Source organism: Colobus angolensis, unplaced genomic scaffold (assembly GCF_000951035.1).
Source record: "Colobus angolensis palliatus isolate OR3802 unplaced genomic scaffold, Cang.pa_1.0 Scaffold337, whole genome shotgun sequence".
NCBI classification, from domain to species: domain Eukaryota; kingdom Metazoa; phylum Chordata; class Mammalia; order Primates; family Cercopithecidae; genus Colobus; species Colobus angolensis.
Genome location: NW_012116677.1, coordinates 1001668 through 1018358, shown reverse-complemented (window position 1 = coordinate 1018358; position 16691 = coordinate 1001668). Strand labels below are relative to the sequence as shown.

Here is a 16691-nt window from a genome sequence, read left to right as displayed (position 1 = left end):
CCTGTTAGCCAGGATGGTCTCGATCTCCTGACCTTGTCATCTGCCCACCTTGGCCTCCCAAAGTGCTGGGATTACAGGCGTGAGCCACCGTGCCCGGACACTATTATATATTTTAAAAATATGATGGATTTTAAAATTGCTTTAATGGACAATTTACATACCTACATACATACATACATATAGATTTTGGTTCAAGTGAAGAAAAATCTAATAGCAAATGTATAAATATATGAATTATGTTTTCTTAAGTTTTTAAGAAAATTTGAATACTTGTTCCCTCCAAAACTCGTGTTGAAATTTAAACTCCAATGTGGCAGTATTGAAAGGTGGGGCCTTTTAAGAGGTGAATGGATCATGAGGGCTCTGCCCTCATGAATGTATTAATCCATTCTTGGATTAGTGTATTAATGGCTTAATGGGTTATCATGGGAGGGAGCTGGTGTCTTTTATAAGAGAAAGAGATACCTAAGCTAGCATATTAGCATGCTCAGCTCCCTTACCACGCAAGGCCCTGTGCCCACAGAGTCCCCACCAGCAAGAAGGCTCCCACAAGATGCCGCCTCTCAACCTTGGACTTCTCAGTTTCAAGAACTATAAGAAATAAATTCCTTTTCTTTATAAATTACTCAATTTCTGGTATTCTGTTATAAGCAACAGAAAAATGAACTGATATATTAAGTTGGGGTTTTTATTTTTAGTTTTTGGTAAGCTAGTATTAGAATTAACTTACTTCTTTACAGTACTGGGCAAGAGGGAAATGCACTGGGGAAAAAAAAAATGGCCCAAAGTCTACACACTAGTTGAGAGGATGGATTAGAATTCAGAAGATTTCAGTTGTAGGCACTGTTTGGAAAAACTATGCATTTTCCAGCAAATAACTTAAGCTCTTCAGGCCTCCATTTCCTTAACTCTAAAATTCTATAATGTAAGGAAAAAAATTAACTGAGCAATAAAAATTAGAAATCTGCTCATGTGATATAGAAATCTTCCTAACTTACTCATAAGACTGCAAGCAAAGATAACTAGTAGATAAATAAAACATAAATGCACTCCACATTTTAGGAATAAGACATGTACCCTATACATTATAGACCAGGAAATTTAATGTCTACAACAATAATTTCCCCAAAAGTGCAAATTCATGTATTTAACACTAATGCTAAGTTTTAACTATTTTTATTATACTTTAAGTTCTGGGGTACAAGTGCAGAACATGCACATAGGCATACACATGCCATGGTGGTTTGCCACAGCCATCAACCCGTCATCTACATTAGGTATTTCTCCTAATGCTATCCCTCCCCTAGCCCCCCACGACCCACAAAAGGTCCCGGTGTGTGATGTTCCCCTCCCTGTGTCCATGTGTTCTCACTGTTCAACTCCCACTTATAAGTGAGAACATGTGGTATTTGGTTTTCTTTTCTTGTAGCTTTAACTATTTAAATCTTAACATGTCTTGATTACATGCATTACAATGTTGCCTAAGCCTTATATAAAATGTAAGATTTGCAAAATTTATGTCTACTTGTTAATGGCTGTATATAATCAAAGACAAACCTCTCAGCATTTAGCTTTGAGAAGGGAATGCAAAAAGAAACATACCTCATGTATTTATATAGTTGCTATTAGATATTCCCCCCGTTGGGCAGGAACCAGAATCTGTATGTATGTAAATTAAATGGTCCATTAAAATGTTTTAAAGCCTATCATGTTTTTACTCTTATTTATATTTATAATAATAAATGCTATAATATTTACAACTGTATAATTAATCTTTGTGGGCATTTTATTACTGAAGCTTAATTCTTCAGGCCTTCGGGGAAAGTCAAATTATCTGTTGGAAAAAAAAAGTAGAACAATTTGGTCTCTCATTCCCAGAGATGGATGTGTGAGTTTGATTTACCCGCCTACCTTGGTAATGTAATGTCACAGGCAGAAAGCAAAGGAGAATTCATGGACATGAAGGACCACTATCTAAGTCTTTGGCATCCCCTGTCTACTGCTTGATTTGGTTCTGATTTAGTTGTGATTTATCCCAACATCAAACACGCTTGCCCCAGTAGTTCTCTAAAGTAAAGGCGTATCAAAATGCCAGAGACATATTGTGAAAAATAGATGCTGAGATACCACTTCAGACTCACTGATTCAGAATCTTTGCTGGGGATAAAAATGGTGGGAGGGTAGAATTCTATCTGGAGAGAATGTTAAGCAGGGTGGCACATTCTAGATCTTAATAATTAAAAGTATTCATGATCCTGAGGCATCAGACAGACACCTCTCCAGTGTATCTAATAAAGCATATTTAAGCCATACTGAATGAGGTATCTATCTCACGCCATGGATACAGTTACTTCTAGGTGTTAGATACCACCAAATCATTATGCAGATTTTAAACTGAGCTATGAAGACACGTTTGTAACTGGCTTATGCTGTGTCTGGTGCATGGAGCTATTCACAGCTTTGACTTCCAGTTGAAGACTTAATGCTTTATTTTATCTTACTTTGCTGGAAAATAAATTCAAAACAAGAAAGAGCGAAGGTCTTTTGTTTACAAAGTTAACATTTTCATCTTAACTGTGACCCAACTGCCACAGTAACACCGGTTTCCAAATAATGCTTTTACATTTATATTTATGTAGCAGTGTCCCTTTTTGTTAAAATTAATTCATCAGGCCGGGCGCGGTGGCTCAAGCCTGTAATCCCAGCATTTTGGGAGGCCGAGACGGGCGGATCACAAGGTCAGGAGATCGAGACCATCCTGGCTAACATGGTGAAACCCCGTCTCTACTAAAAATACAAAAAAACTAGCCGGGCGAGGTGGCAGGCGCCTGTGGTCCCAGCTACTCCGGAGGCTGAGGCAGGAGAATGGCGGAAACCCGGGAGGCGGAGCTTGCAGTGAGCTGAGATCCGGCCACTGCACTCCAGCCTGGGCGGCAGAGCAAGACTCCGTCTCAAAAAAAAAAAAAAAAAAATTAATTCATCAAATTCAGCCTATCCAGGCAGAATTTAGGCAGCAGATGTCTACACTGCAGAGGTGATTAATTCAGCCTCTTTTGGGGACCTAGAGAAGAAGGCCATCTCCTACAGTTTTAGTGTTTGCTGTTAAAGCTAGGAAACATTAAGTTGGTGGCTTACAAAGGTCTTGGTCGATCTGTCTTACAGGCAAAATCTGACATCAACCATTCGCACCGAGAGGGAAAAGGCAAGACAACAAACTGTAGTGACTCAGACTCAAAAAAATTTCTTTCTTTACAGCAGAGAAGAGAGAACTAGAAGACCTCTGAAAGATGATGACACTCAATAAACACACTCTTTAGATCTTTAGAAAAGATTTAAGTTTTATCCTGAATTAAAGTCTCCTTTCAAAGGGGTAACTAATGCCTTTATTTCAATTTACAATTTTGTTGTAGTTGAAACAGCCAGATCTTTTGTCACCTTCCACCCTCTATGGTCACTCCACATAATTCTACTGCCATAAAATAGTGTGGTGTCCTCTCCAGGAGCTGTCAGAGGACAAGCCATTTTCCTGATTGTGGAGGCTAATGACATAGGAAGGCCTGATGTGCACCAGGTTCTGCTCCCCCAACAAACCACCTTCCTTTCAGCTAAATGCCAAGGAAGTAAATAAGCAGCACCACCATCAGCATATATCTCAGGAAACTCAAATAGACCTGTCAGGATTTATGGCCCCTCCTCTATTATTTTCCTCTCTTCTGATTTTATTATTCATCTCTTATTATCATTTAATTTACTTCAGCAGTTCAATAGTATAGGTATTCATGTACAGAAATAATCATGTATTTTATATGGAAAAAAGCAATAAAGTATTTGTACATTCTCCAATGCTCATTAAAAACTGCAGAGTATAAACCCAGAGTGCTTTTCAGGTACGTTATTTTCCATTACTTATCTAATAGATGTATTAATGATTACTCAGTACACAAATAAAAATATTTAAATGCAAAATTCTCAGGAAGTCTTATTTTTACATAATTCAACTCTTCATATTTATTAAAAGAGATCTATGTTTTCAGGCTTTAAGAATAGTTGACTCCAATTATTTTTGAAAGACTTTAAAAAAAAATGGTTCACAAATATTTTCCTTAAATATTTACCGCTGCCCTTGAGGACTCCTATCAACTGCCACATCACAATGATGACGGTAATAGCAGCTCACTTTTACTCCTTGACCATCCTGACCTTATGAAATGGGCACTCTTCATTGTCCATATTTGACAACCAAGAAAACCGAGGCCTGAAGAGATTCAGTTACTTGCCCTTGGTAACAAAGCTGGAAAGCAAAGGGCCAGTATTCTAACTTAGGCTGCCCAACTTCAAAGCTGGAACTCTTAAACACTCTGAATAGTTTTACAGTGGGAGGTATGAGAAGCACCACTGTGGAGGAGATGGGAATGATAAGCTCTTCTAGCCAAACTGGAGAGATCGGAGGCCAGCCCAATGAGAGCGGGATGGGCAAGGAAACTGATCACAGCTGGCAGCAATCTTTTTTAAATTATGAGGGTTGGGATGGTGTCAGAGATGACCAAAGAGTGTGAGGGAAGGCAAGATGTGGAGGCAAAGAGAGGATGAAGGGTATTGGGCTAAAAGTAACCTGGCCGTTTTTGCATTTCCCAACAAATTCCTCACGGGCTAGAGATTTATAATTCCTCCTAATTAAGAGACGTAAGTTCAAAGACGACTTCTCTGGCAATAAAGTGAAATGTAAAAACTTTTCATATTAAGAAAAAAAAAAAGGGATTACCTGTACATGATCATAGATTCTATCCATTTTTTTTAAAACAATTTTTTTTTTTTTTTTTTTTTGAGACAGAGTCCCTGTCACCCAGGCTGAAGATCTTGGCTCACTGCAATCTCCGCCTCTCAAGTTCAAGTGGTTCTCCTGCCTCAGCCTCCCAAGTAGTTGGGATTACAGGTATATGCCACCATGCCCAGCTAATATTTGTATTTTTACTAGAGACAGGGTTTCACCATGTTGGCCAGGCTGGTCTTGAACTCCTGAGCTTAACTGATCCACTCACCTTAGCCTCCCAAAGTCCCAGGATTACAGGCATAATAAGCCACCAAGCCCAGCCTAAAAACATTCTTAGAGAAACATCAAGTTTTACTTACAACTTAAGGGTAAAACCGGTAATTTTTGAAGGGAAGTTCAGCAGTACTTACAAAATTCAAAATGCATATATCATTTATTCTGGCATTTCTACTACTAAGAATCTATTATATCTATACAAATTCATACATACACACACACATTCACACATAAAGATGGTCACAGCAACAGTGTGTATACAGGGAAAAATGCGAGCAACCTCTTCAAAGTCATTCAGTGAGTTAAAAGCTAAATATATCCATACTACAAAATACTGTACTACAATTAAAACAGAACTACATAATAAGAGTACTAACGTAAGATATTCATGACATATTAAGAGAAAAAAACTGAAGACTATTTTCTGAATTATTTATTTTAAAACTTCATATATATGTGTGCACATGTCTGCACATGTGTGTTCATGAGGAAAAATGTCTCAGAATATGAACCATGCTCTCCACAGTGCCTGCCTTGTGAGAATAAGGGTGCTTTTGGAGACTAAGGGAGCTGTTGGGAATGGGAAAAAAATGAGGACTCGCCTTTTTAGATAGTTCAATACTACTACATGAATTCTTCTTTTACAAATTTTCTTTAAGTTTCACTCTACTGCACTTTAAAGATAGTATAGTGAAAGCAACTTGAACTATCTCCTACAGAATATATTTGCTAATTATATAGACCATCAGGAGACCATACCTTTGTTTTACCAACTGTCAACACCAGAATGTTCTATTGTACAACAGAAAGGGTATGATACTAACAATCAAATTACCTCCCTAGGATACCTGCAAAAACTGGTTGCTAAGGCAAGCCCAATTACGATAAACACAACCATCCACAGGGAAATAAAAGGAAGGAAAATGTGACATGAGGCCTCCATCAGATGACTCCAGCTGTCACTCACTGGTAGATTTGGAACATAAAAGTGTACATGTCCTTAAAGAATAAATACCCAACTTCCTACTAAGAACAAAATAGAATGAAAAATGACAGTCATACTTTTTGCTTAACAGATATGAGTACTTATTACGTCTTAAGTATTGTGCTTAGAGAAGCTATCAGGATACACAGGCCACAGTTTCAGCCTGATAAAGCTCACAATCAAATGAAAATGAAGAGCTATGCAATGAAGATGGGACTGCTGAATAGATTTGCTTGTTTGTTTGCTAATACCTGGGATAGTCTGAATAGACTGATACACAACGTGGCCAGGACACAAAGGCATTCAGAGGCAAGGTTAAGCAGGACAGGCAGACGTGAATGGAATTCTTGGTCTTGGTTGTGTAAGAACCATGCTCAAACAAATTGAAATGGAAGAACAACATATGAATGCACGCCTGGGTGAAGCTACAGAAGGTACGCCTTTGCAGTACGGAGCCTAGGTTCCTCCTATGCCTTTGTAGATAACCACCAGCAAAGACACAGAGCGGAAGAGATCTTAGATGTCATATGTCAACCCTCATCCAATATGTGAATAAATGCCTTCTACATTTGGCTAGCTGAGATGGCATCTCTGGGCACATGACAGGGAAGTGAGGGGTAAGTCTGGGCTACTTTCAGGATTAGTCCAGGCCATGGGAATAAAAGGGCCACTGAAATGATCCTTTCCTCTTTTCCTCTATTCTCGGTTGGGGTCAAGGCCAGTTTCCTCTCAGACTGTCCTTCCTTATGGTAGTCTGCCCAGTACAGGCTAGCCCATAGGAAGATTAGTGTAAGAAAAGCCATAGGAGAGAAAATAAAAGAGGAGGAAATATGTACCAGAAAGTCAAGGGAAAGCAATCTGACCTCCAATTATAGTACTATCCATTCCTTTACCGGATTCTCTCTTCTTAACTATGAGTACTTGTGGATACCCCAATGTGAAGTAAGGTCAGTTATCTTTTTTATAATTATCCATCATATGATTAAAATTATCCCAACACTGATAGAGATGATTACGAGCATTTTAAATATGAGAAAAAATGGGTCCCATCCAAGGTCACACAGGTAATATGTAGTGGAGACAATACTGGATTCTAGGCCTCTAGATTTCAAATTCAGTGTTCTGTCCCTACACCACAGTTTACCTATCTACATCTCCTTTAATAGGAAGCATAAAGGACAGAAAAGACCAAGTTAATTAACTACAAGAGTGGGGTTAGCACTTGGAAATCTGTAAGTCTCTAGAAAAGTACTTAGCAAAGACACCAGCTTCTTTTTTAAAAATATGGACACTAGAAAGTTTTATTAGATTATAAAACCAAGAGCAAACAATTTTGCTTTAAAAATACAGAACTACGACTGGCAATCTCCTTGGTGGGCCATTAACATTAACTATCTTACAGCCTCTTTTAGCATGTAGTGGTTAATTTTATAATCTAATTAAAATTATGTGGGAAATTTTATGAAAACATATTGAAATGTAAAATGGTCTACTGACAAGGACTGAACTATTATGATGACAAACTATATTTCAACAACTGTCACTGAATCTGTGACCTTGGATAAGTCACTAAACTCATTCTCCTTGATTTCTTTATCTACAAACTACTGCAATTATAAATTGCAAGAATATTGCTCAAAAGGAAATTGTGAAGAACAATGTGTGTGAAATAGGCTTGAAAAACTTTAATTCTCCAGGATAAACCTTTAAAAAATAAAATATTGTAAAATAATAAGAAAAACAACTACTAAGAACAACTACTAGGTTAAGTTCACAAGGAAAAGGGGAAAAACCTACTGTTATCAACATATTTTGTATTTACTCATAAATTATATATGCCTTTCTTCCAAAAAAGATTTGGATAAGCTAAACCTTGTCTTTACGATGCCTACTAATCAAGTCTAAATCATATCTTAATCCTTTTATTTATGTGAGGTAAAAGTGATGCTTTTCCTCAGAGAAAAATTAAATCCTCCCAATATTCATGTTCAAGACTTCTGTCTCAAAGAAAAAGTGTATCCACAAAACCATGCAAGAAAGTACTGCTTTAGAAACAGATTTCTTAAAAGAAAGGGCCTTACATACAGATCTTTAAAGGCAGGTGGGATCATGCTGTCAACTAACTGCAAAACATTTTTAATCCCACCCCCTATTAAGTCATTAACAATTAAAATAAGACCCTCCAGGGAGCAGATTTCCCATTTCATCACTTAAGGTCACCATGGCTTGCTTCCTACCTCTCTTCTTTTTTACCACTTGTCAAACTAAAATGGAAGGCAGGAAGGCAGCTCATGTAATTGGTCCATTTCCAGGGTGAGAGTAAATTTGATGATAAATTAAGTGAAGAGAAAGCTGGCGGGATAAATTGCTCAGATTTGCTGCTCTGGAGAAGCTGTTCCTATATACAAGTTACTAGGAAATCATATTAACTCTAAAGGTAACCTGCAATCTATCGTTGATAGGCTTTCCTATTTTAGAAACTATGAAAGAACTACATCATGTGAACACTTTATCTCATCCAACTTTAGTTCACATTGTTTCATTAGTTCCATTATTTCAACACAGACTGAAAAATCTTTCCGATAAGAAACTTTAGGGGCTACTATCCTTCAAAACAAGCAAGAGAAATGCAGAACAAGCAACTCATTATTGATGGAGGCTTTCAGTTTTACTGAAGCTCAAGAGAAAAAAGTGATCCTAGCGGATTACATGACCTAAGGAAAAAAGGAGGGAAAGGAGAGAATGCATAAAAGTTTGAAGAAACAGTATATTCTGTTCTCTGCTTCCAATGTACAATTTAGTAAGAAGCCACAAACAGAGAAATCTCTGGGATGACCATTCGCTGGCCTGAATTTTCACAAGGCAGCAAGATTTGAGGCAGATGATATGACAGAGCAGAAGCCTACTTGAAAAAGTCCTTGAATACATGCGCTTTTGGAGGGCTGAAGGTACTTCTGTGGCAGCGTTGTTTACACTCCTGTTATTTAACATTGGCAGACTCTACCAAGTCAAACGCTTTACACACCTTATGATGGCTACTTTAGTAAAGCTGAGCCTGATATGGGGAATACTAGAAGAAATACAACTATGTGGATATCCTCTAACAGAGAAACCACGCTAGAAGTATCTCACAGCACCAGGAGACTTGTAAAAGAATGTTCACAGCAGCTCCTTTCAAAACTAGGCCTAAAGTGAACACAGACAAATAAATAGTAGTATTCTCATACTCAGAAGACTCTAGAGTTGTGCTGTCCAACATGGCAGCCACTAGCCACATGTAGCTACTGAGCACTTGCAGTGTAGCTACCAGTGTTTTGAGCTATGTTGTGAGGTGTGTAACAGAAACCAGATTTCACAGACTTAACATGAAAAAAAGTAAAATAACAACATTTTTCTTGAATATTTATGAATATTATGATATGCGTTGGATCGATATTTTAGATATACTGAGCGAAAGAAAATATACTACAAAAATTAATTTTACTTGTTTCTTTTCACTTCTTAAAATGTGGCTATTAAAAAATTTAAAACTATGCATGTGGTTAATATTCTATTTCTATGGGAAGGTTCATGTTATATTTCTACTAGACAGTGCTTCACCAGATGAATAAATTACAGGTATGTGAAAAAATATGGGTAAATCTTAACATGATTCTGAGTGAAAGAAGTCAGGTAATACAAGAATCATACTGTATTATTCCATTTACACAAAGTTTAAAAACAGATAAAACTAAATCAATGTTTAATGATGTCAAAAACAACAAAACACAAACTGCAAAGGAAGTGATTACTATAAAACTAGGCAGTGGTTACCAAGGTGAAGAGAAAGGAACTTGTGACTGAAAGGGGGTACTTGGAGCCCTCTCAAGTGCTAAGAGCCATCTATTTCTTGGCCTGGGTGACAGTTCACTTTGTTAATCTGTACATTCATATTATATGTACTTTTCTACATTTTTATATCTCGTAATTTTTAAAGTTTACAAAAAAGGACCTCAAACTGCTTTTTTGAAACATTTTTATTTGCTGTATCAACTAACGCACTAAAGAAAACCTAAAAGAATAGGGTTGAGAGACTAGTCCTAGATTTCAAATCAATATAAATAAAGAAATGTAACAACGTTAGGTCCCAGAGCTGTTTAGTCAAAACTGCATTACTTTTTTCAACATTTTTAAATATTTTTAAAATTATGTCCAAATGTTTTAAAATACAAGCAACCTACGTTTTGACAACATTATTTATCCTATATTAATGTACTCTATGAAATAAGTGGTAGGTATATTTCTGAAAAGTTGCACGTATACATTCTTGTAAGTTGACATATTTGCACTGCATAAACACTCAATAAATGTGTTTACAAATAAATGAGAAAACATGTTCAATGTATAAGAGATTTAAAAGAAATCTTTTTGTATTTTCTTATACAAAATATTCACATTCCAAATTCTCTCTAAACAAGTTCTAATGTTTTTCTAAAAACAATTTATTTTCCTAATATGAGGCAACTGATCAGAAACTTTCCTGCACTGGAAAATAAATTTTAAAAGAAAATGAAAAAATTCACAATAGGCACAAGTCAGTGTATTGACAAGGGTGAATTAAATAAGTGCTTTGCGTAACTAATATCTAGTACTTGATGAAATGTGACTAAATATAAAGGAAGTATAACCAAGCTTTAACATGCATGATTTTTCTGAGCACAAAAGGCTTGGCACCTATCACAAAACACTTCAAAAGAAATGTTTTAGAATACAAATGTAAAAATCTCTTGACCAACTAAGAGCAATGCTGATGACCTATTTCACATTTAATTCATTTTTATGCAGAATAATTGAATTTATAAGTGAAAAAGGATCCAGACAGGACATTTAAAGAGTCGATGTCTATACTCACCATGAACTTGGTTGATTTCTGAATTTTGGGAAAGAATTTCATCTGCTAATTTTTGAGCAGTTGGCAAAACTTCTGTGTGGTGCACTGTGATCAAATACTGTACAAACTTTTGCAGTTGGTCTCTATTCATTTGAAAGAGAGTCTCTGAAATGGGAAGATGCAGTTTGACCTGATCTGGCTTGCGGATGCGGTATAAAGACAGTGCCACAACATGGGCACAATAAAATATGTCCTTGTTTCCACAGCTGCAGGTCACTGAGGTAATCTTGCAACGATCAAAGCTGATGGCCACGTTGCAAACAGTTTCTGGCTCCGATTGTATTGCAGGTTCTGTCACTGTGCCGCTCAAGTGGAAACCTTGAGGGTGAAAGAAAGAAAGGGAGGGTTTAGCTTCTGCATTCATATGCCGTGAAATGCTCTAATTCTTTGAAATGTGTGGGACTTGACAGCAGCAAGAAAAAAATATGACAGCCTTTATATTCAAGTAAAAACATTCAGGCCACTAACCACTACCGCCAGCGCCTTACAGGTTAAAAAAAAAAATGGTATTCAACAGATATGCTAAAGTATTTTACACAGCCATATGAAAACATATATTGCTGTACATTACCATCATACCTATAGGAAGTGGTTAGATTACAGCACTCAGAGGCCATCATTACTCTACTCTGAATCGGGGTATACAAGACAATAATCCCCTAGATCAGTGGGATCAGTGGTTTTCTTCTTTTTTCTACTCCTTTTTTAAAGTAGAGTCAGTCAGCTCAGCTTTCTTCTCAAAAACAAACTCTCTCCACCTTTATTCTAGGCAGCCAATAGCTGGCCCCAACCAACCAATACTGCAACTCTAAGGGGGTCCCTTTCACAAACTTTGACCAGAGAAATTTTTAAATTTAATAATCCTTTCTGTAACATGCATAACGTATATCCCAATACAGCAATGTCTATGAGTAGCAACTGCTTATAGAATTGCAGGGCCCACCAGATCTCATATACACTACCACCTAAGTAACTCATAATGATGATTCTCTTCCATGTCACATACAGAGAAAAGCTATACAGATGTATGGTTATTAAACACACACACACACACACAAACGGCACAAAATTACCAAGGTGGAAAAAGCCTTAAGAGGCCTTATACCTTAAACTTACACCCACACAGAAATCCTCTATGACAGTGGTCCCCAACCTTTTTGGCACCAGGGACCAGTTTTGTGGAAGACAATTAGATAATTTTCCATGGATTCCCATCCATGGAAGGGGATGGTTTCAGGATGAAACTTCTACTGTTCCACCTCAGATCATCAGGCATTAGATTCTAATAAGGAGCAGGCAATCTAGATCCCTCGCATGTCCAATTCCCAATAGGGTTTGCGCTCCTATGAGAATCTAAGTCCACCGGTAATGGTCCACGGCCCAGGGTTGGGGGGCCCCTGCTCTACGAGCTCCATGACCAATGGCCGTTTTGCTGCCTATAATGGTCCACACATGAGGCATTCACCCGGCCCCGGTGGCCATTTCCCCTTGGACAGCACTAGCTACAGCTTACTGCCTTCCACCACCACCGCCCACCAGGCAGTCCTGACCGGCTTTGCCAGAGGACAACTCCTCCATGCTCTCTTTCCCTACATTGCATAGGAAGGCTGTCCTAAATTGGGGTGGATGGTAAGGGGGAGCATCCATTCAATTCCAACCTCTCTCTCTCTCAAAGCCATATTCAGTGGCCAAGGATAAGCCTGAAGGGAGTAACAAGAATATAGTTTTGGGAACCTCCACAACTCAGACTGACCTCAGGATTTCAGGTGCCTGAAACTTGAATGCTACACAGTGAAGCCCTGGGCTCTTTCCCAGCCTTCCTCTATTGATGCTACTTTAATAAAATTCATCTAGCTGGCCACTGTTTCTTCCAGTTCCCCTTCATTCACAAAGAAAAGGATTGCTACCATGTGGGGACTCTGGAAGGGGTGGTGCACATGGAGCTGCAGAGGTAAAACTCAAGAATGACGGCCAGACAATGGTAAGGGTTTACACGCAGGACATCTGAACCCCGCTTACTGTCTACCCCCGCAGAGTCCACCCAGGTCAGACAGTTGAAAGAAATGCTACTCCTAAGAAATCTTTCAGAGGTAATATAATTTCACCTTGTTCATTCTCAGCAACATTTAGTAAAATGAGAAAGGTATTGCAATAATCTTTATCAAATGCATCAATGAAAAAAGAGCATTCCCTAAAAACAAGTTACTATTACTGCTTCACAATAAGAAATTTTGAGAACTGTCATATAATAATCTTTGGTTTTCTTCCACAAATATGTTGTTTCAGAATGGATATTCCAGTCTCCTTTATGTCTTTTAATCAACAACTTTTTCTGAAAAACCACAATTAAAGAAAGGGTACATAGTAAATATTCTAAAATTTTTAAATATCTATGTTCCCATGAAGAAAAAGTCACATGAAAAAGTAAACACTCCAGCAAATCTCAAAAATGAATAATGAGGGCGGTCTTGCTGTAATATATGCAGATGTAATATAAACTCACAATAATTAAAAATTCTTGGGACAGGCACAGATCAAGACAAGAAAATTACCAAAGGATCGTAAGAGAGAGTCTGGAAAGTTCCCAAGCACATTCTGTGCATTTAGTTCAAGGCAAACTCTGTTTTCCACCTGTCATATATGTACTTGCACAGGCAAACCAGTTAATAGGAAAACTGAACATTTATAAAATCAGTCACTTCCCACTTAACACTGTCACAACATCTCTCTTCACCAACCAACTTAGTGTCTTTGTCTCTCTGCAAAAGTGATATTGGAGATAACTTTTTCCCCATCCCCACACCTTGAAGATGGAGAACGATTCTAATCACAGGCAAAGCCAAGACAATTAAGGATCCAAGAGTTAAAAACCAGTTAGTACTTAAAGAGTCTACCGGGAGATAACATAACAGATGCTTCAAGAAGACTGATTTAACTATCAAAGAAAAGCCCTTGGCCAGGCATGGTGGCTCATGCCTGTAATCCCAGCACTTTGGGAGGCCAAGGTGGGCGGATCACGAGGTCAGGAGATCGAGACCATCCTGGCTAACACGCTGAAAACTCCGTTTCTACTAAAAATACAAAAAATTAGCCAAGTGTGGTGGCAGGCGCCTGTAGTCCCAGCTACTGGGGGGGTGCAGGGCCTGAGGCAGGAGAATGGCGTGAACCCGGGAGGCGGAGCTTGCAGTGAGCCAAGATGGTGCCACAAAAAAAAAAAAAAAAAAAGGCCTTATAAAAACTGGTGAAGCCCTCAAATAGTTTCTACAAAAATGACCTGCTTTATTCACATGAGTTATACAGTACAAGTCAGAAAAGAAGTATATTGAATCTTGACATCACACAATTATGCAGAAGGGAATCCCACATATTATACAGTTTTGTTGCTTAAAATTTACTATTCTTGTAAAGTTTTTTAAAAAGCAAACTATAAAATATTGTGACCTCCAAAACAATTTAAATCCAAGAGAAATGTGAAAGCACAAATAAACATATACATGTCTTATAGCATAACACTCAATATTCTGAGATCATCAAAGATTAAGGTGTTTTATGAATGTTCATTTTCCAAGTAATTCTAAATTATCTTTCAAATGCCCAAAAAGTCCAACCATTTTTGGCAGAAGTATTTCTAAATGTCATAAATTCTACTCTGCCCCCCTAATCAGGTGACCATTTAGGGTGTTACTGAATGGGGAAGAACTCCAACAGACAACTGCAGATGCCAGTATTTTTAAAGTAGGCTCTTTTTATCATCTTTCTCCACCATCAGCTACCAGGATGACTCCTCTCCTATACTGCTAACTTTCTTTATAGAAACTTCTTTGTCCTCAGGTAATGGCATCTTTAATTTGACTAGCTTTGTGGCAGCTATTTAATGCTCTGAGGCCTATTTGTTTTGTTTTGTTTGGCAGGGCTAGGGGTGGCTCCCCTTACCTTTAGGTGAGCATGTTAAAGGAGAGAGGTTTTACCTTAAATACAGGAAAATTACACACATACACATAAAGGGCAGCTGGTATATTACTTTGTAAGACTACGCAATACACTGACTCAGTCAATATGCAGGAATTCGACCAAGACTACTTCAGGATTGATAGTGGTGTATTTTGGCCTCTCCAATTTGAGAAACCTTCTTTGAAATTCTACCAACTCATTCTCTGCGGATCCTAAATCATACCAGAGAACCTACAGGACAAACAAGGACACTGTTCCTCCCTCAATAATCCCAATAAGGCAAGACACCCCCCAGCTGGTCTTACCTCTTAGGTTTTGTTTCAAGACGAAACAATGTTCCTGAGAACTGATTTTGCCTTTCTGGAGTTTTGACAAACTATGATGACCGGTTGTTTTAGGGCTGCAAATGCAGAATCTTCCTCTGGGATAGTTAGCTGTTCTATATAACAGAACTGAGCATACAAAAAGGGACAATCCTGCCTCCATGGAAAAACACGGATAATTAACTGTAGAACTAAAACTGAAATTATGCAAACCTTTTCTTAAAATATTTATTTGACTTTATAAAACATAACCAGTGAAAGACAGTTAATTCCACAAGAGCTTCACAGAACAGTCAAACTGTTTTATCATCATACTGTCACAGAACCCAATAAAATGTTAGAATCCACATTCTTAGTCTGCATGAACTGAAGAAAAACAAAGCACAAACCAAGGCATAGTGTTGTATAGTCCTTGGGAATAGACTTTGGTTTGGATCAGGTTCTGCCACTTAAATGCTACGTATCTTATATTAAATATTTAACCTCTCTGAATCTCGCTTTATTTGTGTGCAAAATGTGGCTAGAAATACCTCCTAGGGTTGTTTGGGGAATTAAAATGAAATAACATATGTAAAGCACCTGGCACATAGTAAAAGTGCTCATTAAATTTTATTTCCCTTTCCTTCCCTTCCCAGCTGGAGAAACAGGGGAGGGGTGTTGGACACATTCCCTTTCACCCATAACACTTTCTTTTTCTAAGCTACTGAAATCTTGATGGGAGGAGGGGTCTAGCCTGTGGAGATGGCTTGGAAAATGAGAGGGATCACTGAGAATGTCTCAGTTAAGTCAGTCAGATAATACTAGAGGAATCACTGCTATTTGATGGCAAAACCAAAATATTTCAAAGAGTTACTTATACCTTTACTCAACCCAGCTCTCTTTCCCCATTTTCCTATTAAGTTCTGTCGACTCACAAATAGTTAATTTTGTGAAAGAGTGTTATTTTCATATAGAGAGAAACTAGAAAGTATTAGGGGAGAATCTTTTTTGGTAACCATAAAGGATTCTAAAATGTTATAATGCAATGATTCTCAAACTATGGTCCTAGGACCCCCCAAGAGGTCCCTAAGTCTCTTTGAGAGGGCCCACAAGATCAATATTTTAAAAAATACTTATATCTAGACATTATTAGCCATTTAAAATCTTCTTCATGAATGTATGTTTAGTATTCCAGTATCACATTAGTATGCAATGTGTAATGTAATGATATCACATTCCAGTATCATTACAAACTGAACACAGAGACAGACAGCAAAGTCCAGCTCTCATCTTTTAAGACAGACATTAAATAGGCTTGCAAAAATATAAAACAGTGTCACCCTGTTCACTAAAATATTTTTGTTCTGAGAACTGCAGATTTTTTAATAAAGACATATTGTTTATGTTGTGAGTTTATTACTGTTATTTCAATGTATATATTTTGCTTTTTTCCTTTTTAATTTCAAACATAGTAAA

At 37.6% G+C, this 16691-nt stretch overlaps 1 protein-coding gene across 1 annotated transcript in view; it reads right to left on the bottom strand.

The window, feature by feature from the left end:
* ZSWIM6 (zinc finger, SWIM-type containing 6) overlaps positions 1–11326 on the bottom strand; it is a 75923-nt gene extending 64597 nt beyond the window's left edge. Inside the window, exon 1 of the mRNA XM_011952212.1 lies at positions 10924–11326. Coding sequence (XP_011807602.1) covers positions 10924–11326 — 403 coding nt within the window. The remainder of the gene's footprint in view (positions 1–10923) is intronic.
* Between the last annotated feature and the right edge of the window lie 5365 nt (positions 11327–16691).